The sequence below is a fragment of the Denticeps clupeoides genome, chromosome 9, assembly GCF_900700375.1.
Source record: "Denticeps clupeoides chromosome 9, fDenClu1.1, whole genome shotgun sequence".
Classification (NCBI taxonomy): Eukaryota; Metazoa; Chordata; class Actinopteri; order Clupeiformes; family Denticipitidae; genus Denticeps; species Denticeps clupeoides.
Window position 1 is genome coordinate 6,700,415 of NC_041715.1, and position 27,020 is coordinate 6,727,434.

Here is a 27,020-nt window from a genome sequence, read left to right on the forward strand (position 1 = left end):
CAGTGTTGGAGAACGGCCCCAATTTAGGAGAATGTGGGAGGCATCTCTTTTGTAAAACTAATTAATCTGTTTTTTTTTTATCCTGATTGCTGGGTTCCTTCTCATATGTTTTACTAAATTACGGTACCTCCTCCTTACACCCCACGTGAAACTCATATTTACTCAGTGAAATTCACCAGGAATGAAGGGGAGGATTACTGGAAAGGGTCGCCCTCGGGGCTTTTAATAACTTTAGAGACGTCAAAGTAATTCCTGTTTACTGCCTGCTGCAGATGCTAGAGAGACTAAGAATTTCTTTTGCAAATGAAAAATGCACAAATGCACTCCTGGCACACGATTATCATTTTTGGAAAAACAAAAATGGTTATGGATTGCAAAAACATACAAGGAGGTTTAAATTTAGTCTAATTGGGTATTGCCTAGTGTAAGTTGCACACAGACAGTCAGCTACACCAGGTTTTACATTTCAGTTAAAAACATATTAATATTGACCTAACAACAATATAAATGAGGTAAATATCGAAAAAAAACAAAAAACCAGTTCAAGATTTTTGATGCGCAGCCGCCGCGCAAGTGTTCAGTCGTTGACGCTCTCGAACGCAACCACGCCTCCTGTGACGTAGCCGCTCGTCTGGCCCCGCTGTGCGCATGCGCATGCGGAAGCGTGGCGCAGGTAACGCTGCGGACCGGCGAGAGATGGGCAGCGTGGCACAGGTAATACGCAATAACAATAACACGCCAAAAGACGCCCGGCTGGTGTAATAGTGGCGTTATTACACGGGGGGAAAAGGTCCTCTTTTCAAAATATACGGGCAGCAGAGTTATCGTCGTCGCGGGGTGGCATCGTTTTAGAAGTCTTATGTTTCTAATTTGAATTCGTGGATATTTAATTTCTTCTTCTCATTTGCGCCACACGTGTTGCTAGACCGGTGTGTTTTGCACAGGATTTTTTAAAATTGCATTTCATACGCGTTCGAAGTGAATTTGGGCATCGATGTCTCTCATATTATTGTTGTTTGTAATAAAAAATGAGTGTCGGGTATTTGTATTTAATTTATTGGAAAGCTCTGCTATGCACGACGGCAACAGTTACAATGACTTATATATTATAAGATCAGCTGAACCCCTGACGCAAGGTGTACTTGCAATGTCTGTGTGTTTATTTTTTTACCAGGCAAATTAACGTAAGTCTGTCTGACGAGTATAACATTGAACTATTTATAACTCTTTATAACACAGTTTATAACACATATTTTAAGGGGTCACAATGTCGGCCGTTTAGGGCTATTTAGTTTGACATTTCGAAAGTGTGACCTTTGCTCCCCTAACTCCGCCTCCTCTTAGTGACGAATTTTGGCTGCTGTCGGCTGAAGGCGGCCGCTTCTTCATCATGGCCCCTTCCTCCTCTTCCCCGCCCCATCGCCGCTGCTGGACCCGCTCCTCCTCCTACACCCTGGCCCTCGGCCTGGGCTTCGTGGCGCTGGGCACCAGTCGAATTCTGCTGCTAAAGTTCTCGTCCAATGAAGGTGCAGCGCATAATAACCATTTTTACTTGCTGTGAACGAACCGCAATAAAAAACTTTCGTTCTTTTATTTCCCCACGTCTGCAGAGAATCAGTACGACTTCCTCCCCGCCTCTGTAAACCTGCTGGCCGAGGCCATCAAGCTGGTCGTCTGCCTGGTCATGTCGGCGCGGGTGCTGATCCGAGGTACGCCAGCGCCGCGTTGCACGATTACGTTCAATAACTGGAGGACCTTGTCTGCGTTTTCACTTGATATTTTGTCGTTGCTGTTTTTCTCAAGACGGTCGCTCGTATAAAGACCTTGGCTGCTCCTCCGGCTCATTCCTCAGCTGCATAAAGTGGTCTGTTCCTGCGTTCCTCTACTTCCTGGACAACCTTATTATCTTCTACGTTCTGACCTACCTCCAGCCAGTATGTTTCACCATGTCCCACGTTGTACTTTTAAAGGTCCCCTATTCTGAATTATTATTTTTTATTTCTATCAGTCTTGTTTGTCTCTTTCTGAAATTCAGCCGTGGTGCAGAATTACAGCCACTTTGATCCAGTCCCACAACGAGGTTTCCCCAGGACGCGCCGTTTCGGTGTCTGTAGCTTTAAATGCTAATGAGGAGGAGAGAGGCGGGACGACGAGGAGAGCGGCCTATAGTGCACCTGCATATGTGGAAATAACACAATGTTTGGCGCAGACATAACAACGGTGAAACACTGCAGGACTATAGACAGGCTAGGGGAACTCGTATTAATGTTACATTTTTCATAAAGGGGACCTTTAAAGTAAAATAAATGAAAGTTAAGTGCAGCACAGTTAGGTTTATTTCATTATACAGTGTATATGTTGTGAATTTTACACCATTTTGTGGCATAACACCATTGTTGTTCCCCAGGCCATGGCTGTGCTGTTCTCCAACGTTGTGATCCTGACCACTGCCATCCTTTTCAGAATAGTGCTGAAGTGAGTCCCGGCGTTTGGGAGGCTTGAGGGGTGCAGATCCGGGGGGTTTAATTCATTCCGCGACTCTTGCCTGCAGGCGGCGTCTCTCCTGGGTGCAGTGGGCTTCCCTAATCATCCTCTTCCTTTCCATCGTGGCGCTGACCACAGGCACAGGGGGGAGCCAGCACGCCATGGCGGTTCACGGCCTCCACGCCGCCCGCCTCTCCGCCCCCTCCAACAGCTGCCTGCTCTTCACCCGGCTGGAGGCCGAGATGAGGAACCACACCAACACCAGCGGGGCAGACTGGCTGGGGGGTCTGCCGGGCCAGGAGTGGGGCAGCCTGGCCCTCGAGAAGCTGAAGAGCTTCGGCCTGGGTTATGTGCTGATGATAGTGCAGTGCTTCATCTCCTCCATGGCGAACATCTACAACGAGAAGATCTTGAAGGAGGGCGACCAGCTGACCGAGAGCATCTTCATCCAGAACAGCAAGCTGTACGTCTTCGGCCTGCTTTTTAACGGCCTGACGCTGGTCCTTCGGTCGGAGTACCGGACGCGCATCCTGCACTGCGGCCTCCTGTACGGCCACAACGTCTTCTCCATCGCCCTGGTGTTCGTCACGGCCGCCCTCGGCCTCTCGGTGGCCTTCATCCTGAAGTTCCGCGACAACATGTTCCACGTTCTAACGGCCCAGATCACCACGGTGCTGGTCACGTCACTCGCGCTCTTCCTGTTTGACTTCAGGCCCTCGATGGACTTCTTCCTGCAGGCGCCCGTGGTGCTGCTGGCCATCTTCATCTACAACGGCAGCCGCAGTGCTGACCCCGGGTACGCCCTGCAGCAGGAGAGACTCAGGGTCATCAACGGGGAGGTGTTTGAGAGGTCGCGAGGGGTAAGAACAGCATCAGACACTCCCCCGCTGCCGCTGCCGGGTTTGTGGCCTTGTTTGGAGGGGGTGGACGAGACCCGATTCCTCTGCAACGAAAAGGGGTTTAAGGCGTCGCCGGCTTTCCTTGCCCAATTTTCTTACTTTAAAATCACTGTTTTCTGAAGCAGCACTGCTTATATGAGGCACGCACTCATGTTACCTCAAAAGCCGAAACTGAATACAAGCTTTTGGTGGAAAAGTTTAGACTTCCGAATTTAAATGACCGCTCAGCTCCAGTTTCCGGAAAGACAGAACAGCCATCGTGTGCATGCATAAAAAAGTGCGTAATAAACACTGAGAGCTTAATGAAAACTAGGACAAACAAGTGTGGGGAAATGTTTGACGTCCCAGTCCAGGGCCCAGTAGTTGGGGACGGCTGATTTATGTCTCGTACGGAGGTCACGAGAAAACAAGTGGACGACTTCATTTGTTTATTAAGGAAACAAAACGTTAAAAACGGGACAGAAAATGGGCTAAAATAAGGATTTCTGTTGATCTATTCTATCAACAACTGACACAGATGACCAGCAAGGACTGAAGACCGTGGGCAGGTTGTATGCATGTGGATGGACAGGGTAATTAAGTGGAATTAGGTGGAAATCATATTTAATACTGTGACCAGGAGACAAATAAAGACGTGGCACCACCTGGGGGGCTAAGACATTACAATGTGGCTAAACCCAGAAATATTCCTTTGTAGAATAACCCAGCATTATATATTTTTGGTGTGTATTTACTATTGCACATGCCCAAAAATGCATTGGTCTTCTGTTTTCATAATGTAATTTTTAAAATATTCAACTTTCAAGGCTGACGTTACTGCACTTTTTTGATTGAAGGTCTAAATAAACAAATGTCCTATGACAGCAACATTTGTTACCACAAAGCATGATTTGAAAGTTAACCCTGGCCTTTGCGCTGTGTCTTGTGTTCTTGTATAGGACGGTGAAGAACTGGAACGACTGACCAAACCAAACACAGACAGTGAGACAGAGGAAGAGTCCTTCTAATGGAGTTTACCTGCGCTGTAAATAATCCTGTACAGATGAGGGTGTACAAAATCACATGGACTTTTATCATTCTGAAATGCATATTTCATGAGTTTTAACACAAAAGAATATAGAAGTATGGATCAGTGACTGCTACTGTTAAAAAAATTATTTATTATGTGAGGAAATGGTTGTGGAGATTTAAATTATTGATTGAAAGGAATAGGTCAAATGTAAAGACACCACTGGACATTTCAGAGTAGTTGTATTCTGTTAAAGCGACCAAATGAATGAGTTGAAATTTAGGATCATGAATGGAAGCTGAACAAAGAGACCATTGACGGAGCAACAGATCACCCACGTCATCATCCTGTGTGTTCTTCACTAGAAAAGTCTTTCTACTGGTGGAGTATATCATAAATTCTCAGCAGCACAAACTCTATTTTGAATTAGGTCATCCTCTGTCAGGAACGGGCTGAGCCTGTCCCATAACCAGATAATTATATAATTATTCATATCAAGAATCACTGCTCCACCTAGCCACATTAATGAAGTATTTCCCAAGCCTTCATAGGACCATGTACCCAGGTGAAGATTTAATGTAATGTAGGGAGTGCATGTGAGAAGGGTTGTCTGTTGCCTTGTTAGTGCCAAACCTTTAAAAAAAATATTCCTCCCATGTTTATTGCCTTCTGGAGACATTTGGAGTATTAGTCATTTATGCAAATAATGTGACGATTTTGCTTGATACATGAAAAGGTAAACTTGATTGTCAATGAGACCAGAAGTGCTGGAATGTTTATTTACTGAAACAAAATAAACGACCAAATAATATGACCTCTGGTCCTACAGAGGGCGCTACAACTCTGACAATATCGATCCAAGTAAAGGCCCTTCTTTCTCAAATTCGTAATCAAATCTGTATGTTATAGAACTCAGTAATATAACATATAAACCATTTCAAATGTATGTAATAAGTTTATTTTATTGTCATTATAGCATGAATGCATATAAATAATGTTTAAAGACCATCATATGATTTTATTGAAAGCTGGATATTGGTTGTGGCCTTAAAAAAAATCCAATAAATACAAAGAGAAAAATATACATTTCATAATAATGTTTTTTTATCTACAAAAGAAGTGCCTGTGTCAGTGAAAACTTGGCTAAGTGGATACCAATGGTAGCGCAGAGTAAAAATAACGTCAATAATTGCATAATCACGTGGCCTCTAGTAACCGTACCCATGGTGACAGTAACAGAGTAACCATGTGCCCTCTAGTAACCGTATCCATGGTAATAGTAACTGTATCCATGGTGATAGCCTCTAGTAACCATATCCATGGTGATAGCCATCTTGGTAGCCCTCGTGGTAACCATGGTGGGGGTACCCGTAGCCCCCGTACTCGTCCTCTGGGCAGCGCATGCCCAACGACTGCTGAATAGCCATCTCCTGTCGGCGGAGCTGCATGGAGTCTATGAGGTCGTAGATGATGGCCATGGACCACATGGGAGACGGATACCAGGACTTCACGTTCCCGTCCTTACCCACCAGCAGCATGGAGAAGTACTCCGGGCTGATCTGGAAGTAGTTCCGGATGTCCCTCACCAGGGTGGCGGACAGTCCCTCGCGCTCGACGGTGGCAGTTCCTGCAAACAGAGGAGGTCGTCACCTCCAGCAGAGGAAATGACCACCTCCGGCCTCCTACCTGCATGTTCTACACTGCTGTGATTGGGGGAACGTTTCAATGCCCTCCTTGTTCAGAACTGTGGATTTGTGGGTTTGTTGGGTGGTGCTTCTGCACTGGTCTGAGGCCAAACACCCTCTCTCTCCATTTGTGGGGGCTTAGTCAGCATTCCGGCTGTGGCCTGAAAAGCTGCGACCTGATCTAAAAAGCAAAGCTGACCTGTAAAATGTGTTGCCTGCATGGGTGCCGACTACAGGTCACTTATAAAGACTACACGTCACACATTGGAGTCAATACCTTAGCACTTCCAAATACACACAACACACCGTATGTTACCGTAAAGTTTAATTTATTAATTCCACAACTATCCTAGCGTACAGTTAGGTACCCACTGCTTCAGCAACATTATTAAACAATATTTTCACACTGTGGCTACTCGATTTAGACCGGTAACCAAATTTGGAGTGCACATGAGCAACAGTTAGGGTTAAGTTTAGGAGTAGGGTTAGGTTTAGGCCTGGTTTGGACCAGAAATTGGGTCCCCACACTACTCTACGGCTGCTGCTAATTTTCTCTCATTACTTTCCAAAGTCCTTGAGTGCTGTGTCTACAATCAGCTATCACTTCATCTGTCTCAGAACAACCTCCTAGATCCCAACCAGACTGGCTTTAGAGAAGATCAATCCACTGAGATGGCCCTTCTAGCTGTTTCTGATAAGCTACATGCGGCCAGATCGGCGAAACTCTCATCTGTTCTTATTCTCCTTGACCTCTCTGCAGTATTTGATAGTTAACCACAAGACTCTTCGGTCCATCTTGGAATTTGGGGCTCAGAATTGAAATGGTTTGCTTCCTACCTTGATGAGCAGTCTTACAAAGTGACTTGGAAAGGACCCCTGTCTGCTTCATGCAAGGTAATGGTGAGGTAATTTCCTCAGATGGGTTATCCTACCACTGCTATGCAGACGATGACTCAAATCATCTCTGACATTTCATCTTGGATGGCATCCCATCATCGAAAAACTCAATCCCACCAAAACAGAAATAATATTCCAGATTCTTCACCTCATCAGGATCTTGCTATCTACCTGAGCTCATATCTCACCTTCTACCAATGCACGCAACCTTGGAGTAACTATATACAACCAACTCTCCTTCACATCACTAATCTCATGTATCAGTATCAGTATCAGTATCAGTCACAGTCAAATCCACTCTTATCTATCAACACAGGCCGATATTGTTCAGTCCCTAGTAATCTCACGACTGGATTACCATAACTCCCTTGTAGCGGGGCTACCTCAGGTCTACAATCCAACCTCTACAACTAATACATAATGCAGCAGCACGACTGGTTTTCGACCTTCCTAAATTCTCCCACACCACCCCTCTGCTACGCTCCCTCCACTGGCTCCCAGTAGCTGCACGCATCAGGTTCAAAATACTAATGCTGGCCTACAAAGCCAAACATGGGGGATGGGGTAGCACCATCCTACCTCACAGCCCTTATTATACCCTCCAGAAGGTACGAGGAAGACACTCATCTAGACTCTTCTCTGTCTTGGGCCCTAGGTCCTCGAGGTCAGAAAAGCACAGTCAAACGGCATCTTAAGACCTTGTAACTTTCTTATAGTCTGATTTATGCAAGAAAAAACCCAAAACCATACAGAGAACACTTACATATTAACAAAATAAACACAGCAGCTCAGACTGCTGATGCAGCTTGGGAAAGCACGCGAGAAGCCCCACTTCACACGCGCCGACAGCTGCTCAGGAACATCTTGTGGCTCTGACGATGGCGGAAATTATGTCTACTGTTTTTGTCCTCCAAAATATTATTTCTGACCCCTCTGCCTAAACCTCTCCATGTCAAAATGACCAGGCATAGCTGCGGCCTGGCTCCACCCTGCACTCCAACAATGCTGCCTCGAACTCGAAAGAAGGAGAGAATGGAGAACACCTGGCCTGCAGCAGAGAACAGAGGACATCGCACCGAGCACCTGGCAGAGTAGCAGCTTTTCACTCTGTGGGTTCTGTAAGGGCTTAATTATCAGAGAGCAAGGAGGTTATTTTTGGCTCTGGAAGTGGACGAGCTCCTTTTAAGAAATACAAATGCCTTGAAGACGAGGGGCTGTTTTTATTTCCTTCTCCGACACACTGCCTGAATAGGGTCCGTCTTCTTCATTATTAGAAATTCGATTAAAGAAGAGCGCACCACTCAGACAAACAGGCAAGTCAGCCTTTTCTCATTTCTGTCTGTCTGGAAAATGTCCATGTGCTTGAATGTGGCATTGATACGTCTCTGAGAAACAATCAGATGGGTCGTTCTGGTGCAACTCAACAAACCCTCCTGGTTTTTAAATCTTCTAAAAGGCCCCCAAGACATAATGGAAGTGACAATATTTCTAGTAACCCTGGGCCATCAAAACAAAAATGTGTACATTTGTACAATTTTTTTTTTATTCAATGTCTAAAATATGGCACAGAAATGTATTCATATTGAATGGAATCAGATTTGTGCCATTTTTTTAAAACAAAACTTTCCTAACATCAAACAAAAAATACGACGTTGAAATGTAAAACAAGACGTTGGAATTTTGACAACCTACGTTTATGACTCAAGTACCTGCCGGCAAATGAGGCAAAGCCCCGCCCACATGATAAAACTGTGCCAGAAGTGCAACTAAATCCTCAGGCAGCGTCAACGTACAACGGGGCAGAGCGACTGAACAGCCAGCAGTGAAACTGTAAAAACGAGCGTTAACTGAAAGTCTCACAAGCGATAATGAAACCGATTGACATGTGAGCAAAAAAGTATCCTGTCAAAATTCCAACCTCTTGTTTTACATTTCAACCTCGTAAGTTTTGTTTCAAAATTTTGGCACAAATCTGATTCCATAATATTGGGCCAGGGGCAAATTAAATGCAACAAAATGTTTCAATTCAAAGATTGAGGAGTGTGCATGATACCAACTATTTGTAGATGAGTTCAGCCAGATTGACACATATGCAGAATTCTCAATGTTCTTACCATTGATGGGATAAAGCTCCAGGACTCCTCCCATATCGACTGGCTCAGTCCCTAAAAGCTTTAGTATGGATATGTGCCTCAGGCCTGGGGATGAATGGGGACAAGGCATCAAATTTTGAGCAATTCCACATCCATTATGACATATCTTCCTATATGCTAGTAGATGATCATGCTGTACAATCAAAAGTTTTCTTTTAGCCACAGAAAAACATGAGCAGAGAAAACAATGAACCAAAACGCTCTCTTTTCCATTCGAAGAACCATAAATCAGTGATTCCAAAGATAGTCGGGCATTTTACGCACTCGTCCAAATTGGCAATGAAAATGACAATCCAAGTTTTGGGAACATAGGAAATTTTTTGACACCTGATGATTTCTTATGGAACACGTCTTGGGCCTGTGACCGTGAACGAGAAGATCCAAACCATAACATCTACTGTCATTATGGGAACACCCTTACTGGGGCCATTTCAAAGGGTGTGGACCTTCAAAAAGGGAAAACCTCAGCGTTCCCATGTCAACATGTGGGTAAGAATAAATCTAAAAAAAAAAAAGAAACAACACTGACAGAGGTGTAGAGTGAGCTGGGGGGAATTAAAAGTCTGTTTTTTCCCCAAAGAAATTGGCACAGCATCTTACACACAATGTCACTTTATGAGAACCTTATCAACACACTTAATCGATTATTGTTTTTTCTTTCTCAGACTATTTCAAAACTGCAAAACAAAAACGATGACTATGAAATAACACTCTGGAAGAGTAACACTCGCAAATATCATATCAAATGTCATGCCTATGACAGCAGTTATGTGCAAAGCAGCCACAAAGATAAAGATTTTCTTCTGTTAAACCGTAAATTTGTTTCCAATTTTGCCTCCATCGTCGTCTCCATAGCTTCTACGGGACCATCCCAGATCCCAGATCAGTGCCGGTCATGGCTGCTTGTTTTAATCTCTGTTTGAAACGTGGCAGAGATGTTGGAATTATCACGTGTGATGCACATGGCCCTCATCCCCAGGGAACTGAGTCGAGAACACATCACACAGTGGGATCCACAATGTCTCACGCGAATGACACTTTGACAGCCTGACTTCAGTGACAACAACACTTTGAGAGACAAGTGATTACAGCCAGTGTCCTTCTCTCCGGCTGACATTTTAACTGACAACAGATATATTTATGCCTGCTGTGCATGTGTTCGCCGACAAAGATTCAGTCTTTGCCCTCAGATCGGACCTACACTGCTGTTTATTCCTACACTGCTGTGTAGAATAATGAGTTTTCACATTTTAAATGTATTTGAAACCCCTCAGATATAATATTATTTTTTAAAAATTTAAATTTAGCTGATTGCTTGCAGTGACTTAACTGCGATTAACATGAATAGCAGAAGTTTAGCATACCAAGCTAATTTTAAACAATATCACATCACATTACCACATTTAACCAAATGGCCTTTCACTTCATTCAAATTCAGTCCCTTTGGAGGAACAAGGGGTTATGGCTGCTACTCAAGTTCAAAAGACTTGTAGGTTTTTGCATGGGTTCATGACACTTTACTCATGTGAATTTTTTTTTTTACAGTACTATTGATTTGTAGGCATGTGCAATCATGACAACTCATTGCACATTAAGGTACAAAAAAAAACAATGCACATTTTTTTGTGGGTGTTTAAATATTATGGCTACATAAAGAAAATCGCCTCCATACAGGTATTTGTCCTGAAAACCAACAAATCATTGGGGGAAGGATCACAACAATTTATTTGTTCACGTGACCCACCAAGGTTGCAGGCCTGGCTGCTGAGACCATAGAGTTGCTGCTGATAGGCCCATTCCTCATCATTCGGGGCTGATATGACAAACAGTCTTCTCCTCCAGCGGAACCTACAGCAGCAGCGAAAGACCAAAACATCAGAAATTCCAGCAATGTTGGGGAAAGTCCAGTTTTCAGGAAACTGAACTTCGGGGCTGGAACTTAAAGGAATTACCTGGAGAGGAAGTTCTCTAATGATCTGGGCTTGTCTTCTTTTTTGCACATCACTCCATCCCTCTTCTGTTGCTCCATCTCCCTGATTCGCGAGGTGAATGTGTCTAGGTAGTCAAACACTGCCTTCATGGCAATGGGCACCTCATAGAATTGCTGAAGACAAGAAGATGTTCCCCCACAGCAGTAAAATTAATACCTCCGTATGCACTAATGATGATGACAGTCATCCTATAGTTTTATCTCAAGAACTTTAACCGAAGCAGAAAAAGGTGACATGCGAGAACAATCTCTGTTTTTGGCTGTGTGCACACTGACCAACACTGAAATGAGGTGTCACACATGGGTGTGGACCAGCGCTCCAGCTTTATGGGAGTCTCCCCAGTGGAACATTTAACCTAGGGAGGGTCTGGCGGCACAGACCTCTCTGCCCAAAATGACACAGTGGGCTCTTTGTTTACACCGTCTATCTGCAAACAGGACCCGGCCCTGCGCTGGCACACCTAACATAACATAACCGGCAAAAACACTGAAGCTGCTGGAGCGGCGTGATAAAAAAGTACAGCGATGTTTAAAAGGCCAAATTTCTCCAGGGTGATTTGATACAAAACTGTCACTTATTGCAAAGCAGCCTATAGGTCCAAGTGAGACTGTGGATAACATACCAGCAATCAAATGGCAAAAAACGGCATACGTGTGTATTTGCATTTCCCAGGATTCACCATCCTGCCACATCATACTGTGCATTCATTGGAGCTCTCCTCACCTACCTTCACCTTCATGTCGAAGTCAGTGAGCACCATGAAGAAGCCATTGTAGGTCATGCCAAACTCCTTCCTCAGCTCCGTTATCAGCTCCTGGTGCACCAGGTCCTCCTGACGCAGGCCTTTCATGGGCCTGTCATTCTCTGCAGCAGCAAAGTGGCCATGAGAGGAAGCAGCACCATCACTTTTTAATGAAATACTTTGGCTAATATTCACCACCAGTCAAAAGTTTGGATGTACCTAATCATTTATGGGTCTTGCATTTTTTATATTATAGAACAAAAATTAAGACACAGAACTATGAACACACGTGAGGTTATGTAATAAACAAAAAAATAGCGAACAGAGCAAAAATGTTGACATTTTCATCTCTCTTGTCTCTTGTCTTCTCTCCACCACCTTAAGTTGGACAACGGGGACAGTCCTGAAGGTTTAACACTTTCTTATCATTCACTCATGAGCATCTCATGAAGTGGCTTTTGATGATGACAATAGTCAACAAAGCCGCCATGAAGGTAAAAAGGTAAAAAATCTGAAAAAACGAATTCATCAAACACACTTCACTTTCTCCTGATACAACAAACACTAAATATGTTTTTTCGTTGGATTCTTCAAAATGGCTCCATATTACTCTCTGTAACCACCACAGAGTAGGTGTGTCCAAACTTTAGACTGTTAGTGTATATAACATAAAAATATACATAATCTGCAACTGTTAATAATGCAAGAACAATACAGATGCTCTAACTTGTGTTTTCAAAAACAATGTTTAAGAGATTCTCTGTGAAAAAAAATGATTTATTATAATAATTATAATATTATAATTTATATATTTTTTTCCCTCCAGGGACTTAATAATTTAATTACTGAGCCTGTCAGTAACGTGGCTTTCCTACTTAAGTTTAAGGGCTGGTCCTCGTGGAAAATGGAAAAATCTTTTTCCTCTCCACTGAAGAGACACAGACAGAGTAAAACTTTACTTTACTTTACTTTACTTAGCAGACACTTTTATCCAAAGCGAATTACAAGAGGAAGACACCAGCAATTCTCGTTCGATTTCTATAGATTTTGAGTTTAAATTGTTAAGTGCTAGACGAATAATTTTTAATTTTATTTTGTGCAGTGTGTGTGCATGTGCGTGTGTAAGTGCTAGTTGTTCCACCAGCCAAGGACAACAAAGGAGAATAGAGTCGATTGGGATCGGAGACCCCGTGAAGAGGGAACATTGCTACTCTTCTGCAAAACCCCGTCTCAGCCGTGCAAAGGCAAACGGCACAGGAAGATGCAGCCAGGCTTCTCAAAACTGAGAGAATAAAAAAGGTCACAGCTCCAATCACCATTCCTGTTGCTTCCTTTGACAGAAAGCAAGTGGGAGGTCTCAAATCCACTTCAGGATGTGTTTCTTTTCATTTTTCTTCTGTTTCTTTTTGGATTCTGCCAGAAAAGATGCCCATAAGCACATTATTTTAGTAGAAGCCAGTGGGAACTGGAAAAAATAGACCTTTGAAGTGCTTTCTTTGCCTTGTTAAAAAACACTGACCTCACACTGACATCCTGTACACAGCTGATCACCGTACGCGCTAATAGCTGGTTTAGAGGCCGAAATACACACAGCCGTGCAGCGATTGGTCGAAGGCGCCCTATAATTGTGGCTCAGAAGCCGCAGTACAGCAGGCCAGAGTTGTTTCCTGTTCTAGTGGCTCTGAGCCACCATGGCAGCCAGGAGTCGTGCCCCAACATGGGCAGGCGGCCACAGCGGGCACAGAGGTTCCACTCCCCACTTTACTGCAAACAATGTGCTGTGTGGACGCTGAGGTCACCTGCACGCCTACAAAGGCTTCACTTTTTCCATTAGGGAGTAGCGAAATGCCATCTTTATTTTACCATGCAATCTAAATTTAAAATTAGTGAAGTGATTGTCACATGTGATACACAGCAGCACAGCACACGGTGCACACAGTGAAATTTGACCTCTGCATTTAACCCATCACCCTAAGTGAGCAGTGGGCAGCCATGACCAGCGCCCGGGGAGCAGTGTGTGGGGACGGTGCTTTGCTCAGTGGCACCTCAGTGGCACCTTGGCGGCTCGGGATTCGAACCGGCAACCTTCTGATTACAGGGTCGCTTCCTTAACCGCTAGGCCACCACTGTCCCATCTGGATACTGAAATCTGCACGACCACTCAGGGTATTGTTCATTTGCTCAACCATCATGATGATTTTATTCAATATCATGTTTTAGGTTGATGATTATGGCTGTAAATCTAAAGTCTTGCACCTCAAATGATTTAAAAATGACCAACCATCAATCAAAAAAGTTCTGAAACTACAGGATCTGAAATTATGAGAATTACATGAATTTATCCAATCAGCACTAGGTTGGGGTTGAATGACTGAAGGTTTACTCTTTGAATAAAATTGCAAAATCAGTTTAACATATTCTAGTAACAATTCTTATAACAATATTAGTATTATTAATAATAATTCTTATTATAAGTAGCCACATTTTTAGATGCCGAATTATTCACTTGGTAATTTTCCAAAGCTTCTATAAAATATGTGAGGATTTAGCTTTTAAGCTTAAACTATATACACACAGACACCTACACACACATATATACAGTACAGGCCAAAAGTTTTGATACACTTTCACATTCAATGTGTTTTCTTTATTTTCATGACCATTTACATTGGTAGATTCTCACTGAAGGAATCAAAATTATGAATGAACAGGTGTGGAGTTATGGTGAAATAACTGAAATCATGTTTTATATTCTAGTTTCTTTGCTCTGATTACTGCTTTGCACACTCTTGGCATTCTCTCGATGAGCTTCAAGAGGTCGTCACCTGAAACGCTTTTCCAACAGTCTCTGGAGTTCCCTGAGGTGTTTAGCACTTGTTGGCCTCTTTGCCTTCACCAGCTCACCCCAAACCATCTCGACTGGGTTCAGGTCCGGTGACTGTGGAGTCCAGGTCTCCACTTTGTGTTAAGTACTTAACTCCACATGTGTTCATTCATAGTTTTGATTCCTTCAGTGAGAATCTACCAACGTAAATGGTCATGAAAATACAGAAAACACATTTATGAGAAGGTGTGTCCAGACTTTTGGCCTGTACTGTATATGTATATATATTCTGATGATCTTATAAAGTAATAAAGTATGCAGATAGACACAGAGTGATATATTTAATTTGGCACAAAGCCATGGGGAACCCTGCCACCAAAATCTTCCCGCCCAACTCCTGTAGCAGTGGCTGGGAAACCCCCCCACCCTCATTTTTACTGCTTCACCTAATTCACTCACAGTCGGCTGCCAAGACATGGGTCTGGCCTGGTGATCTCAGCCTCCTCCAACTTCAGTTCACCATCAGTTCTAATCCTGGGACACACGGGTGGGAATAGCAGGCTGCCAGAACAAGCTACCGCCCATCACCATCCCCTTACCTCCTCCTCATCTGACTCATCAGCTCCCACCCGGCACTAGAACAAGCTCTGTCTCCCTTCCGTCATATTCTCGAGCTAAACTCCAGGCCCTGCTGTTGTTGGGCCATGTGTCATATGAGGTCACTGTCTGGAAAAGTGCTGCTCTCAGGCACGATTCGATGCCAACGCTCAGATGAAAGGAGGCTACTGCTAAGGGTGTCAAGATAAAGGGACAGAATTTATCCCAGGGTGCCTTGTCATTGACAAGCTAAGGCTTAGTGGATTAGGAAGTTGGTGTGTTTTGTAAATGTTGATGGCTTTCATCTCAGGGGACTGGGATTTGGAACAGGACGGACGGTTTTGACAGGCCCTGTTGTGCAAAGTTTCCTTTGAGGTGAACTTCAGATGTAAATATAAAGGGCAAGGTGCTACAATCTGCAGCATGCCAAACGTCAGCTGGACATGGCATGTGGACTCTGTGTTCTTACCAAGCTGGTAATGGTCAATCTTCATGGTGCTGTTGGTCAGGGTTCCGAATATGGTGATGATGGAGACCTTGCGTATGGCCATCTCACAAACGTGCTCCAGATACTCATCCCGCTGCTGTACGTACATGCCGTTCTCATCGCTCATGGAGGTTATAACCTGGAAATCAGAAAGAATTTGTTCTTGAGAATTAAAGCATGTACAGTGTGTGTGTGCGTGCTTAAACTCTGAACCACAAAATGATCCACAACCCTACAAACTCCCAACTTGAAATACCTCACAACATGGGTGTCCTCTCATGTGGTGAAGCACAACCTTAGGCGTATGGCACAGATGGGACTAGCTTTAGATTGTGTTGTTGCTAAGCAACATGATTCAGTCGGTCGTACAGTGTGTTCGACATTGATATTTAAAACAGACGTAGTGCTGATATTGTGAAAATTACTCTCATAAATCAAGGTCAGAGGTCATTACACTTTAATATTAACGATTGTGAGAATATGGTTTTGGTTGGGTTCAATTCAAGCCAAAGTCAAAATAATACATAACCACAGAACTTACTATTAGGCGTCTTCTATTCTCAAAGTAGTCCAGAAAGGTCTCCAGAGCTCCTTTGGGTGGTGGCGGCCTTTTCGTGGGCTTGTGGAAGTCTTCTGTGTCCTGATTCTTGGACACCTTCTTCCCATTCTTTTTATTGCTCTTGGGCAACTTTGACTTTCTGTCATTTCGATCCTTCTTTGTGGGCTTTTGTTTTTTCTTCTTTTTCTCCTCCTTCTCTTTGACCCTTGACTTGGTTGGGATAATGTCCACATCCTTCTCTTCCAAATCACTTTCTGTGGGTTTGCCTACATCATACTGGTCCTCATAGGTATTGGGGACCTTATTTACGTTTGTCTTCTTGGGTGGCCGTGGCCTGTTGGGTTTAGTCTGAGTTGGTGAAGTGCCACTCTGTTTTTGTCTGTTGTCCTTTCTGTCTGTACGATTGAGGCCATATTTCCCAGTGAAGGCCTTGGTGTAGTAGACGAAGGGGGTGCTTGGGGACATGGTTGGTTTGGCCTGATGTCTGTCTCTGTGGTTGTAGTAGTAAGGCTCAGCGGTGGTCTTTGGGGAGGGGATCCAGAATGCCGTAGTGTGTGCTTTGCTTGGTCTCTGGGTAATTGTGGTTGTAGTCGCACGGGTGGGAGTGGTTGGTCTGATGGTTGTAGTTGAACGGGTGGTGGTGGGTCGTCTTGTGGTGGTTGTAGGCTTGGCTGCTGTGGTTGTAGGTCTGGTGGTCGTGGTGGCCAGGGTGGGCCTACGGAAAGGTTTACGGAAGGGTTTCTCAGGTTGTCTGTCCATGGGCGTCCCACCTGTTGCTCCTTCTACCACCATGCCCTCCACACCAGCCCCCTTGCACTTCTGTACAAAACCTTTCTGTCTCATCTTCTCCATCTTACGCATGGGGTTCCGGTCAATGACTTCATACATAGCCTCCAGTCGCACTGGGTAGGGGTAGCGTTCCTCCACTTGCAGTGTCTTTCTCAGGAGCACCATGCCAAATTTACCTTTCTCCAGCTTGAGGAAGGTCATTAGTCTGGGAATCAGAGTTGTATCCAAGGGTCCCTCCATCACCTTCCCCTCGTTGGTGATGCGTCGCACCTTGCCCCCCAGTTCCCCCTCCTGGTGGAACATCACTATCTGGTGCACATGCCTCTCTGCCAGCTCACAGTATACATCCGGCTTCAGCAAACTCATCATCAGACGATAGTAGCCGTCCGATTCATGAGGAGCTGATATGACCAGCAGACGGTTCTTTCCAGCAAAACTGGCCAACAAGTTGGGGGAACCAGCGCTGCTCGGCATGCGAGACACTCTGGAATGCGCCCCTGGTGTCTCACCATCTTCAACCATGGCATCTCTTTGCACTGGCCTCCTCCGTGTCCTCATCTGGCTTGACCTGAAGGGGCTGGCGCTCTCATCCCCCTGCATTTCATCTCGCCCGCCCGAGGGGTCTAGAGCCGGACGAGCGCCACCAACGACTCTTTCCCCTGCCAGACCGCTGGCATGCAGCCGGGACTTTATTCTGGCACTTCTAATTGGCATCCGTCTGAGATTTGCTTGTTTGTTCGCCGGGCTGCTTTCGGAAGTATCTCCTGGCCATGTCAACTGCAGCAGTACAGCCACGGAAAGCAACAAGGCTCCCTTCATTTCGGTTCTCACTCAGAGAAAGAAAACCCGCCAATCTTGTAACATAGGTTTCCGTGCCTTTGTTGGTTTGAATTGCGTTGTTTTTAGAAAGTCAAAATATTAAAAAAAGTTAGAAATTCTTCTAATAAAGGAAAATCCAAAATGGGCATTCTGAAGAGGCCAGGAGGCTTCAGCAATACTCAGTCAGAAAAGGCATTTCAAATTAGACAAAATTTAAACTAGTCATTAAATAGAAATATGACATAATCCATTCTACAGTGTAGCATTAATGACAATAATGTTGTAAAAGCCAGAAATAATAGCAAACACAACACATTACATTGTCATTTAAGAACATGCATATAATGTTTATATTGAATGCTCTAAAGATTATGCACCATTGATCGTTTCCATCTTATATGGAGAATGAAAAAGAAAAAGAAGAAAAAGAACAAATAATGATCCAGTAGTCCTTTTTAAATGCCCATTGAAAAAAATCAATTAAATTGCTGATTGCTTAAATTGCCAGAAGTCGGAAGGGTTTCTTGAAATCCGTCCTGAGTGCAGCACGGGCGAGGATCTGGAGAAAGTGAGGGTGGAAGAGTCCGCCTCGTCCTCCTATCAATGGAAACTATCTTAGAGAGAAGAAGGACACGCCTCCTGCCCGTACGAGCCCACGGCGGCCGTGTTGCCAGTGCAAACTCCAACGAGTCCCAAAAAGTCCGGACATGCGTTGCCTCTTTTTTTTTTTTTTTTTTTGGCATGAACCAAAAAACGTTTCATTTCTTTTCTCAGAGATCGTAATTTCGTCTGTTTTAAATGCATTTCAAAACGTTCAGGCGTATTTTTAAACGTTTCGTCGTGTTTGGAAGAGAGCGCTGAAAAGATGCGTACCTGGCAACCCCAGCAATGCTAACACTCCGGGGATGACCGTGTTCTGTAAATCCAGATATTCCCATAAACACCCGCGGGAAACGCCTCCGGGGCCCGAACAACAGCTCGTCTATTTCCATTAGGAACACTGAAGGCACGCGAATACGGAAGACATTAAAACAATGTCGGAAAGAATTCAGATAATCTGCGAATTTACTTACTGTTGATATTTACTATTAGATGATATTACACATGGTATGGAACTGTAAATATGCAGGGCCGAACGGCTTGAACCCTCTCTGCTGCAGATGAATGAAAACATGCAAACCCCCTGAGGCATGAGTGAGGATCGCAATGTCTGGAATTGATTCTATCACAATATTTTGATAGGGGAAATAACGTGTGCATTTCTTTATTACAACTTCTCCGGGCCAGATTTCGCAACAGTTCAAAAGGAACCTCTGCACTGCAACAGCCCTGTCAGTGGAATGCAGAAAGTAAACCACCTTTACTCTTTCAGTAGACAGTTCCCATGCTGGATGGAGCCCAAAATGTTTTCTGAATATACACTACCAAAAAAAAAATAATTTTTAATTCTTGTGCAGGCTCTGCCACGGATGCAACCCAAATTAAAATCTTCAATTGAAATCAAATTCCCCCCCTATTCCAGCATGTATGAGAACATTAGGTACTGCAGAGAAAGCACGGTCATCAACGTGGGGCAGACAATCAAAATTCCTGCCGAGGCTCCCCTGGTGACGGCTTCCACAGTGAATGCCGAACTTCAGGAAAGAGAGGACAACAAGCAGATAACAGCTACCGGAAAGGGTTACAGGGGGCATGGGGGTGTAGAGCGGGCACCTTGTTGCGTTCTGTGCCACGGTGGACTGTGATCTGCTCAAAAAGCTGAGTGACAATCACAAAACACTGCGGACGTGGAGAATTTCTGACAGGTATCAGCTCCACATCCAATAAGAGGTCCGATGTGGAACAGAGTTCCACTCACTCCGGGTTAAAGCGAAGGCCTAAGATGGTGCACCGTGACTTTTCTTATTAGCCGGCTCGAGCTCTACACCAGGGATGTCAGCATGTAAAACGAGAACCTCAAAGATTTATGTGCAGTGTTGGATTTAGATGGCAGTTTGATGCTAAGTCCATGCAGGACAGGGACCAACAGAAATAACGTCCTGGCGTATCTTCTCCATCGACCTCCTCAGCTAAACAGAAGGGAAATTGACACGTTTGAAGCCAAAATCGAGTAATACGATGAAGACTTTGTTCTCCTGGGTTCCTCCTGAGAGAGTTCATGCTCCACAGTTGTTTTAAGCGCTTATGTTCAGCAAATTCATAAATCATAAATCAGACTAATGCAGCCTGACTCCCCATAATACTTTCATGGTTGCTTGTTCTAGGACTGACAGAACTGACAGGTTCCTTATGCAACATGAAAAATGATTCAAAAAACTTTTTTTCATTTTTACAAAAACTTTATATTGTATAAATAGCATATATAATGAATGCATAATTCATCATCGTATAACACGCAGGTTGTAAATGTGACCCCCATTTGGAAGTAAATGCCCTTCCCAGAATGCATCTCACGTGGTGCAGCCAGCAGAATGTTAGGAGCCGCGCTACCACCTGATGCTTTTGTTTATACTCGCCGAGTGGATGTGAAAATCTGTTCGCCACATGCACGGTCACCCATAATGCCCTGCATCCAGCTGCTTCCTGTCACGTGGCGCTCTTCATACAGCACCCGGCCCTGTAATGACAACCTTTTGTGTCAACATCAGCTGGACTGCTGCAAATAATTTCCATGTGGGGGGGTGATTCTGATGTTTGTCATTTGGTGAACACCCAACAGACCTCAAGTGCACGTTTATCTAAATTACATCGCACCACACACCCTTGATGCTGTTTTCAATGTCCCTTCATGCCTCCGCTCTTGATGATCGTCAACCTCCTCCACTCGAGCACAGCATGAAAATCTTCCTCCTCAGAAGGTTCTTTTCTCACAGGTTCTCCGGTCTCCGTTCCTCTACGGGTTGATGGAGACCACTCTGACAAGATGCTAAGATGCTGCTAAGACGTCATATTATATACTTAATTACATACGTAATTAACCTGTTCAGCCTTGAGCTCTGTGGGTTTTTATAAGGCCAGAAAGTCGGCCAAGCTGCTGTATGACTATAAACACGCACATACACACACACACACATGCATGTGATGAATGCATAAAAGATTGGTCTACATTTTGTTACAGGAGTTCGGAGAAATCTTGGTAGACAAAATGATTCAAGAGAGCTGTCTTACTCTGACATTAAGCCCCTGTGCTCTCTCTCTCTCTCTCTCTCTCTCTCTCTCTCTCACACACACACACACACACACACACACACACACACACACACACAGAGAGAGAGAGAGAGAGAGAGAGCAATAATGTAAAAATACCTCAATGTTCCCTCAAATTTAATATGACTATATCTGGCATGGCGTAATGTGCCCGCAGTCTCCTGTAATTAATCCAGTGGTGAGGGGAGTTTCAGTCAGGCTAGCATTACACACCAGCTTTCCATGATGTGAAAACCTCTGAAAATGACCTAAAACGTCCCAACACAGTAAAAGTTGACATTTTGTGCAGATTTACCCCTAAATAAAATTTAGATAAAGGAACATAGTTCGGGGAGCATGCAAATAAGACACTGCAGTATACTGGTACACAGTAGCGGGAGAGCTTATAATGTGTAGTGTGTGTGTGTGTGTGATGAGTGTGTATGTATGTGATGAGTGTGTGTGTATGATAAGTGTAGAGAGGGTGCTGGAGTCTTAACCACATGGCTGAATCAAAGTTTGGTTTGTGCAAAACAGTCTTCTCTGCTAATATTGAGTACATAAAGTGGACAGCAATAAGCATGGTGAAAAGATGGGAACTGGCGATCACATGACACAAGAGTCTAGAGAGGATGTACTGATTAACAAGAACATTTTTAAAAGCACATTGTTTTTTTTTCATTTAAATGTTAGATATTCAATTTAATGATAAGGGTAAATTATCTAATTAAAATATAGAAAGAAAGTAGGTCAGTAATATTTCTGCATTTGCAGTTAAGTGTTTTTACACTTTAGACTTTGGATATAATGTGTGTGTGTGTGTTTTCCTGCTGTGTGGTAGAGTGAAAATCTCTAAGGCAAGTATGGAAACCCTCAATAAAAAGTGCAATGTGTTTCACATTGTTCACTCTGTATTTCCTGTCAGGACCACAAGCAGGGTCTGCAGCACTTCCTACTCTTAAACAGCGGACACTGCCAACATCTCGCATACTGCCGCTTCCATCATTTTATTTCGAAAAGGAAACCTGCTCCAGTAGTTTATCTCAGTTGACAGGGGCACTGTGTATGCAGGTTGGATGATCAGAACCAAGCAACAAACTAAAGAGCCTAAAATTATATAAAGGGCATTGGTGAAATAGAATAGACGCAAAGGGCCCAACATAAGAGGACCTAATTAAAAATAAAATCATTCTTAAATAAGTCCAAATCAGTCCGTGTCCAAAAGTGGCCCCTAGTGGCTGAAACCCGCCAATTTACAGCCATGTTCGTATTTATTCAAATGTTTTTATGGGTCATGCAATATTTTAGCTTCTTTTTGGATAGCCCTCTAATTGTGACAGACAAATACAAAGACAATTTAGTTTTTCATTTGTAAAGGGCTACGAAAGGAAAAAGTGTGATCAGCATCTGAGTCGGACCTCGGAAATTCACACGGGCGGAAACAGCCGGACGTTGTTTCCAGTTGAGCGGAACTGGAGCTGTGGGTGTTTAACTGTTCACCCAGGCATTTCGTGTGTCCAGCGAGGCGGACGGTGGGATCTAACTGAGGGACAGAAAGGTGTGTGGCCCTACAGAGCGGTGTGGTGACCGTCCCCTGATGTAGGGTCTTACGAACACACGGCCAATGCTTTTATCCAGTTTTTATATCATGCACAATATTGCGCAATAACAACATAATTAAGATGTAATACAATAGAATAAAAATGTTAATATTTATATATTAACAGTGCGATGTGGCTTTACTGCTAATATAATCTTTCATGGTAGCACCTAGGAGCCCAGGAGAGAAGAGACACTTGCGCAGGCTACAGTAGGTTGACTGTTTGGGTTTTTTTATCAGCAGGACTGTCAGTTGCCGCGTTCCACGTAATTTGTAGGTGTAAGTGGAATTTGTGTTGCTGTGTGGATTGGATGACACTTCACGGATTTGATGTAGTCCCAGTACACTATAACATTTAACCCTGAATCTCTGGGACTGAAACCTGCCAGGAAAAACACAAAAAAACACTAGAAAAGCAAGGGAACTGAACTACCCCATTCTTTCAATTCAATTTTAATTGCAAATCCATGTATTCATGTCAATTATGTTATTCTCATCTCAACATTTTGTCACATTCCACCACTGTAATGTGTAGAGTATAATTTCCCCTGCTAAGACTTTTAAGGTTGAGTGCAAAAGTCTGAATTCAACCACAGAAATGCAGGCTTCCCAAACTGGGAGCTTCAGAAGGCAGGAAAACACACGCACACAGCCAGCCAAGGATCAAATTGTTTTTGCAGACTCATCATTCCCAGGCAGACATTGTACCATATTTTGCTTCATGTAGGCAAGATGTGCATCATTACCTGTCTTCTGTTGGAAATGATGGATATAGGGTGGTTGTAGCCTAGTGGGTAACACACTCGACTATGAACCAGAAGACCCAGGTTCAAATCCCACTTACTACCATTGTGTCCCTGAGCAAGACACTTAACCCTAAGTTGCTCCAGAGGAGACTGTCCCTGTAACTACTGACTGTAAGTCGCTCTGGACAAGGGCGTCTGGTAAATGCTGTAAATGTTTAAAATGTTTAATGATGGGCAACCTTTCTAGATCTAGAGGCTGTCTCAGCTCTTCAGCTGATGGAACAGTGTCATGTGTCATGAAAAGTACACCATGGGAGGGTATGTTTTAATAAACTTAATTAGTAAAAAAAAAAAAAAGACCAGGTTCTACAAAAATTCCCCTCCTGAGGAACGTCCCCTGACGTTTAATAAAAATCATTAAAAGATGCAGCAGATGCTGACATACCACTCAGTGTTTGGACAAAACATTCCTCATCCAGACTTTAAAACTGCATTCCATACAGAGTACACACACACACACACACACATACTCTCTCTCACACACATACACTCACACACACACTCTCTTCTTTTATAATCATTCCTTAAATGTAACACATACCTATTAGATAAGCAGAATTTGGTCAATTCAATTCGTGAATTTGATCAACTAAAAATGTCTTAAAGGACCAATATTAGTTAGGAGTTAAATGAAAGCTCACAACAAAGACCAGACTAGATGTGAACTCTTGATAACGCGTTATATTCATGTAATCACTTATGAATGGACTGTGATCATACAAGGACCCCCGCCGATCCAGTTCAATGTTTTCATTCGTCGTCTCGATGTCTGTTTTTGCTCGCTTTGGTAGAAGCGTCTCCCTCTGCGTCTCTGTCTGATCTCTGCGGCGGGTCGCAGAGAGAGATCCTGGCTACGATTCTGGTGCTTTTAAACGGACGGGAACACGGCTCTGTATCACAGTTTCACATTTTACATCAGCGCCACACCAGACCCCTATTACCGAGAGTAACTAAATGCCAGGAGAGAATCCTTTTTGCAAGGTAAGGATGTTAAAAAAGAAGACTGATTCGTGATGCTGCGTACCGAATTGAACAAGATGTTCGGCCAACGCTCTGAGCCACTGAAATACTTGAATTCCAAATAGCACCTCATTTAGCCCCTTCAGATCTCTATCAAAATTTGCAGAGTGTGATTCCCGCCAATGAAGCCCATTCACTCGTGCCGGGCCTGAGGAGCAGATGCCAAGCTAATATTTGTCCATCCATTTAAAAAAAGGCTATTTTCAGTCCTGAGGCAGGAAGCCTGCACACCTGCCCTCGCTTTATAATGCGCCACGTTTGTGAAGCGTTCTGTACTGAAACTTCATTTGAAGTGAAGTGAAAGTGAAGTGACTTATCACTGTAGCACAGTACACGGTGACACAACGAAACGTCTCCTCTGCTTTTAACCATCACCCTTGGTGAGCAGTGGGCGGCCATGACAGGCACCTTGGTGGTTCGAGATTCGAACCCACAACCTTCCGATTGCGGTTCTGCTTCCTTTCCCGATAGGCCACCACTGCCACGGTCTATATTTTGGATTTTAAAAATTTATTGGAGCCACTGAAGTGTCTTTCAAAGTAGTAAGTGGGGGTTTGAACCTGGGTCTTCTGGTGAGTATGTTTCCCACTAGCTTCTACCACCCACTACCGCCATGCCTCAAACCAAAACCACACACAAGTTCATAAATATTACAGAACAGATTCAGCGGGCAGTACACTGGCAGCTAAGGTGCCAATTTCACGGGCCATTAAAACCTGTATCAATAACTGCTCCCCATATCATAACTAATAAGCTTTTTTTATCAATCTATTATTCATCAGCCAATGATTAAGGGCTTCAATCTGTTCTTTAGCCCCACCCAGCTTTGGGCTGTCCTCATTCAACCAACTATTAATTAATATATGGTAGTATATTAGTAGGTTGTAGTAGCCTAGTGGGTAACACACTTGCCTATGAACCAGAAGACCCAGGTTCAAATCCCACTTACTGCCATTGTGTCCCTGAGCAAGACACTTAACCCTGAGTGTCTCCAGGGGGGGACTGTCCCTGTAACTACTGATTGTAAGTCGCTCTGGATAAGGGCGCCTGATAAATGCCTTAAATGTAAATGTATGAGCAAAGCAGAGCACTGCGGAGCAACAGCGTTTCCTCCAGTCGGATCTGCAGCTTCCTGGTCAAGCGGAGGCGAGAGCGTGACCTTTGGGCTACCCTCTTCAGAGACGAAGAACTCTTTTGAGGGTCCCAGCAGACCCTCTGCATTTCTGAATTCGCACTCGGAACCCCTCCCCTCCGCACAAAGAGACGCGGATGCTGGCAAACACCCGGACGCATCTGCTGTGCTGCGGAGGGCAGTGGCTGCTTGTCATGAGGTCGTAATAAGAACCATGTGCGGCGGTTTGTTGGAATGGCGGAGGAAGCCGGCCCGGCGGGCGGATGGGTGTGGGTGTCGCGGGGCCGTCAGCGTCTTGCCTTCGAGCCGAGTGAAATCCGAGCGACGCAGATCGGATTTGAAAGATAGGCGAATTGCTGCATGTAATCAGGGGACTTCAGGGTCGGGGTCTCGGCAGGGGTCCGTGGGACAATCTGCTGATAAATTTTCAAACGCAGCGGCCCGCCACGAGCACACCCGCGTCCCACTGTGAGTATGTGACATTTTAAAAAGCAGGTAAAGTCCCGCCGTGACATTGCAGCAATATCGCAGTGTCAGGGATGGGAATTGCTGAGGCCTCAGTCGTGTTTGCAGTGATGCCGGCCAATGCTGAGGTCCATCACACACCCGACGCGGTGTGTGACACGGCAAATGCAAACGTCTTCTGGCAAGCACGGGAAAACACTGCAACCTTACATCCTGGGATTAAAAAAAAAAAAAAAAGGTTGTGTGTGTGGGTCTGCATGCATTGGCACAGACTCCAGGGTGAGTTATTCTCACGTCAGAAACGTTTCCTGCGCCTTTATCCCACGTTTGCCATCCATCCATCTTCGGCTCGGAATGCCATCGTGGTTTCATCTTTGACGTGGAATTGCTTTAGACGGTTGTGCTCTAGACGAAAGAAAAGCTGCCGGAGTTGTGGGACTGCACACATTTCATTAGATGGCATTGCTTCTTGTCAGGCAATGTGACTGGCAAATATTCCAATCTGAGGGCAAATATTCCAGTCCCTTACGCAACATGATAAAATTCCCATGTACACCCTATAGCAGGACAGATCGCCTGGATCGCCTTTCAGAACAGCGCAAGATGACCTTTGTGGTCAGCAGACTGAAAACGACCAGAATATTTACCGCAATTCCTTGTGGGCCCAAGACCAAAACCTTCAGCCACATGCTAGGCTAATTGGTTAATTGATTTAGAATGTGGAAGCATCTGCTTTCAATTCCCTAATTCCCCTAAAATTGGCGAAGCTCAGTTGTTCACAGTGATTTATCGTCTTTTACAAAGTTGTAAAATAGATGCTTTTCCTGGTAGGAGCAGAAGCCTCGAGGGTTTCCAGTTTTGCTGTGAAGTCAGCAG

At 44.3% G+C, this 27,020-nt stretch overlaps 2 protein-coding genes across 3 annotated transcripts; one reads left to right on the top strand and one right to left on the bottom strand.

Annotated features, from left to right (window-relative positions):
- Positions 1-631: 631 nt before the first annotated feature.
- On the top strand, positions 632-5,474 carry slc35a5 (solute carrier family 35 member A5). Of its 2 annotated transcripts, none has more exons than XM_028991985.1 (7): positions 632-714; positions 1,345-1,526; positions 1,611-1,709; positions 1,804-1,934; positions 2,408-2,475; positions 2,552-3,344; positions 4,322-5,474. In XM_028991985.1, the coding sequence occupies exons 2-7, from the start codon at positions 1,391-1,393 to the stop codon at positions 4,388-4,390; spliced, it is 1,296 nt and encodes a 431-aa protein (XP_028847818.1). In that variant the 5' UTR covers positions 632-714; positions 1,345-1,390; the 3' UTR covers positions 4,391-5,474. The 2 variants fall into 2 exon arrangements, with proteins under 2 accessions (XP_028847818.1, XP_028847817.1); XM_028991984.1 differs by having other exon boundaries at positions 1,804-1,970; positions 4,322-4,722.
- ccdc80 (coiled-coil domain containing 80) lies at positions 5,328-18,490 on the bottom strand. Its single transcript, XM_028991983.1, has 7 exons — positions 16,310-18,490; positions 15,751-15,907; positions 11,846-11,982; positions 11,080-11,231; positions 10,872-10,975; positions 9,089-9,172; positions 5,328-6,019 (listed from the first exon to the last, which is right to left on the bottom strand). The coding sequence occupies exons 1-7, from the start codon at positions 17,933-17,935 to the stop codon at positions 5,697-5,699; spliced, it is 2,583 nt and encodes an 860-aa protein (XP_028847816.1). The 5' UTR covers positions 17,936-18,490; the 3' UTR covers positions 5,328-5,696.
- Between the last annotated feature and the right edge of the window lie 8,530 nt (positions 18,491-27,020).

Coding starts and splice junctions, on each gene's coding strand:
- slc35a5 (XM_028991984.1), top strand. CDS start 1,391: ATGGCCCCTTCCTCCTCTTCCCCGCCCCATCGCCGCTGCTGGACCCGC. Junction 1,971..2,407: donor CCCACGTTGTACTTTTAAAG/GTCCCCTATTCT, acceptor GTTGTTCCCCAG/GCCATGGCTGTGCTGTTCTC. Junction 3,345..4,321: donor TGTTTGAGAGGTCGCGAGGG/GTAAGAACAGCA, acceptor GTTCTTGTATAG/GACGGTGAAGAACTGGAACG.
- ccdc80 (XM_028991983.1), bottom strand. CDS start 17,935: ATGAAGGGAGCCTTGTTGCTTTCCGTGGCTGTACTGCTGCAGTTGACA. Junction 11,232..11,845: donor ACTTCGACATGAAGGTGAAG/GTAGGTGAGGAG, acceptor TCTTGTCTTCAG/CAATTCTATGAGGTGCCCAT. Junction 9,173..10,871: donor CAGCCAGGCCTGCAACCTTG/GTGGGTCACGTG, acceptor ATTCATCCCCAG/GCCTGAGGCACATATCCATA.